The sequence below is a fragment of the Alexandromys fortis genome, unplaced genomic scaffold (assembly GCF_014885135.2).
Source record: "Alexandromys fortis isolate MF-2015 unplaced genomic scaffold, M_Fortis_MF-2015_v1.1 scaffold_17, whole genome shotgun sequence".
NCBI classification, from domain to species: domain Eukaryota; kingdom Metazoa; phylum Chordata; class Mammalia; order Rodentia; family Cricetidae; genus Alexandromys; species Alexandromys fortis.
In genome coordinates this window covers 17,757,796-17,759,974 of record NW_026067896.1, presented here as the reverse complement: position 1 = coordinate 17,759,974, position 2,179 = coordinate 17,757,796, and the positions used below count along the sequence as shown (strand labels likewise).

Below are 2,179 nucleotides of genomic sequence, written 5' to 3'. Positions count from 1 at the left end.
ATAAAGGCCTGAGGTCGGGTGCTGTCCCACGCGCAAATTTCAGCACCGCGGACAGCACAAAGTCCTGCCAGGCCTTCCCTTTAATTTTTTTCCTAGCGCCAGAACTTCATTTTGGTGGGAATAGAGAGGAAAGGGAGGAAGAGGTGGCCAGGAGGCAATTAAGTAGGACAAAGGGGGAAAGTTTGTGACTGGGGGGGCGGGGGAGAGCCTGACCTGCCAGAAAACACCCTGGAGTGTCCCATAAAGGTCCCTCCCATCAGAAGGGGGCGATGCCACTAGGCTCTCCCGGCTCCTCTAGATGCCGCACCCGCCGCAGTCAGTGGACAGCTGAATACTTCATTCGTTTCTGTTTCTGTCTCTGGTTACAGAACCAGACCCTCACCACATTCTTTTTAAGGTCCAGTTTCTCAGCGATGGCTGCGATCTTCTCGGATGAAGGACGTGGCTGGATGGCAAAATAGGCTTCGAGTGAGCGCTTCTCTGGGGCAGCAATGGACGTGCGTTTGCGCTTCCGCTCACTGCCATTGAAGAGCTCTGGCTTGCTGTTCTTCTCTCGGTAGGCGGCCTCCGCCTCCTCCAGCCAGGCCTGGAGGACAGGCTTGAGCGCGATCATGTTGTTGTGCGACAGGGTAAGAGATTCGAACCTGCAGATGGTGCTCTGACTGAGCGAACCCACGCCAGGGATCTTGAGATTGGCTAAAGCTGCGCCCACGTCCGCTTGGGTTACCCCCAACTTGATGCGCCTCTGCTTGAAGCGCTCGGCGAAGGCTTCCAGCTCTCGAGGGTCTGACTCCACATCGCTGAGACACGCAGGCATGGCACTGTGAGGCGCTACGGCATGCGGGTGACTCATGCCCATGGCCTGGTGCAAGTGGCCCATGGCACCTAGATGGTGTGGGTGAATCTGCGCAGGCATCACCGAGTGCTCCGGGGCCCCCAGGCCGCTCACGCTCAGCGTGGGAGAGATGTGCTCCAATAAGTCGCCCTCGAGGCCCTGATGCACCGCGTGATGAGGGTGCGAGGTGAGTGCAGCCGGGTGGGAGATGGGCACCGTGGGCGAGGTGGACGTGCAGGGCACGCTGCTCATGGTATGGTAGGTGGCGTCGGGCTTGAACGGGTGGTTCTTGCCGTGGGAGACGATATCCACCGCCGCCAGAGCTTCCGCGCGTGCCAGCAGGCTCTCATCAAAGCTTCCAAATATATTACCCTGCAGCTGCAAGCGAGAAGGCGCACAGCACGGTCAGTAGGGAATACTGTCAACTCAGGATTAAAACACATTTTCAAGCAACCGAGATGCCTCTCCTCAAAGCCCAGGTCATAAAAATTAATACGGAGGCAGCCTCTCTGTTGGAACAGACGTGTGGATCAGAGACATGAATGAGAGAGAGCGCCGCGAGAGAGCGCGGGGGAGACAAGGCGAGGGGTTCAGACAGCGGCGATTGTTCTGGGCGACATGAAAAAAACATGAAGCTAGTGCCTGTCAAAAAATGTGCCTTAGAGCGGTAATTATGCTCCGCTACATACCTGCGGGGCTGGGAGACAAACTCGGCGCATGGCCTCAGAGCCGGAGTGCAGGCTGGAGAATTTGGGTTCTTGCAGCACGGGGTGCATTCCGAAAGGCTGCTTGGCGTTCATGGCCATCATCTTCGGGAGTCTGACAGGGAGGCAGCGGGGGACATGGAATCAGGCTAGTCTTGCTGGCTCTCCGAGCTCCAAGTGAGCGCCGCTCAGCGCCCTCGCTCCCCTCGTTCTCTCGCTTGCTGCCTCCCCTCTCCCCCACCTGCTTCTTCACTCATCTTACAAGCAGCCTGCCAGGAAGGTCCTGAGCACGCGCAGGCGTGCACACGCGCCCGGGACTCGCAGGGGCGGCCCGGGAGGCAAGGCGGAACCGCAGGTCTCGGCGCGCCACTCGGAGCCTAATGCGGTCGCCCCCTCCACCGCATTTATACCCCGGCCTGGCAGGGCCTCTTCCTTTCCGCCCCGCCCCGCCTGGCTCCAGCCTGCTAGACTTTACGGATTCTTTCTTCTTCCTCCTGGACTTTTTTGCACAAAGTCATAAACCTCTGTCCTGTCCCAGCTTGCACTGCTTGGACAGGACAGACTCAGGCTGAGCCAGGGGCAGGGATCCTACCTCATCCAGACCTCCCAACACACACACACACACACACACACACACACA

General features: G+C 58.8%; 1 protein-coding gene across 1 annotated transcript; it reads right to left on the bottom strand.

Annotated features, from left to right (window-relative positions):
• Positions 1-316: 316 nt before the first annotated feature.
• Pou4f3 (POU class 4 homeobox 3) lies at positions 317-1,644 on the bottom strand. Its single transcript, XM_050163289.1, has 2 exons — positions 1,525-1,644; positions 317-1,213 (listed from the first exon to the last, which is right to left on the bottom strand). The coding sequence occupies exons 1-2, from the start codon at positions 1,642-1,644 to the stop codon at positions 317-319; spliced, it is 1,017 nt and encodes a 338-aa protein (XP_050019246.1).
• Between the last annotated feature and the right edge of the window lie 535 nt (positions 1,645-2,179).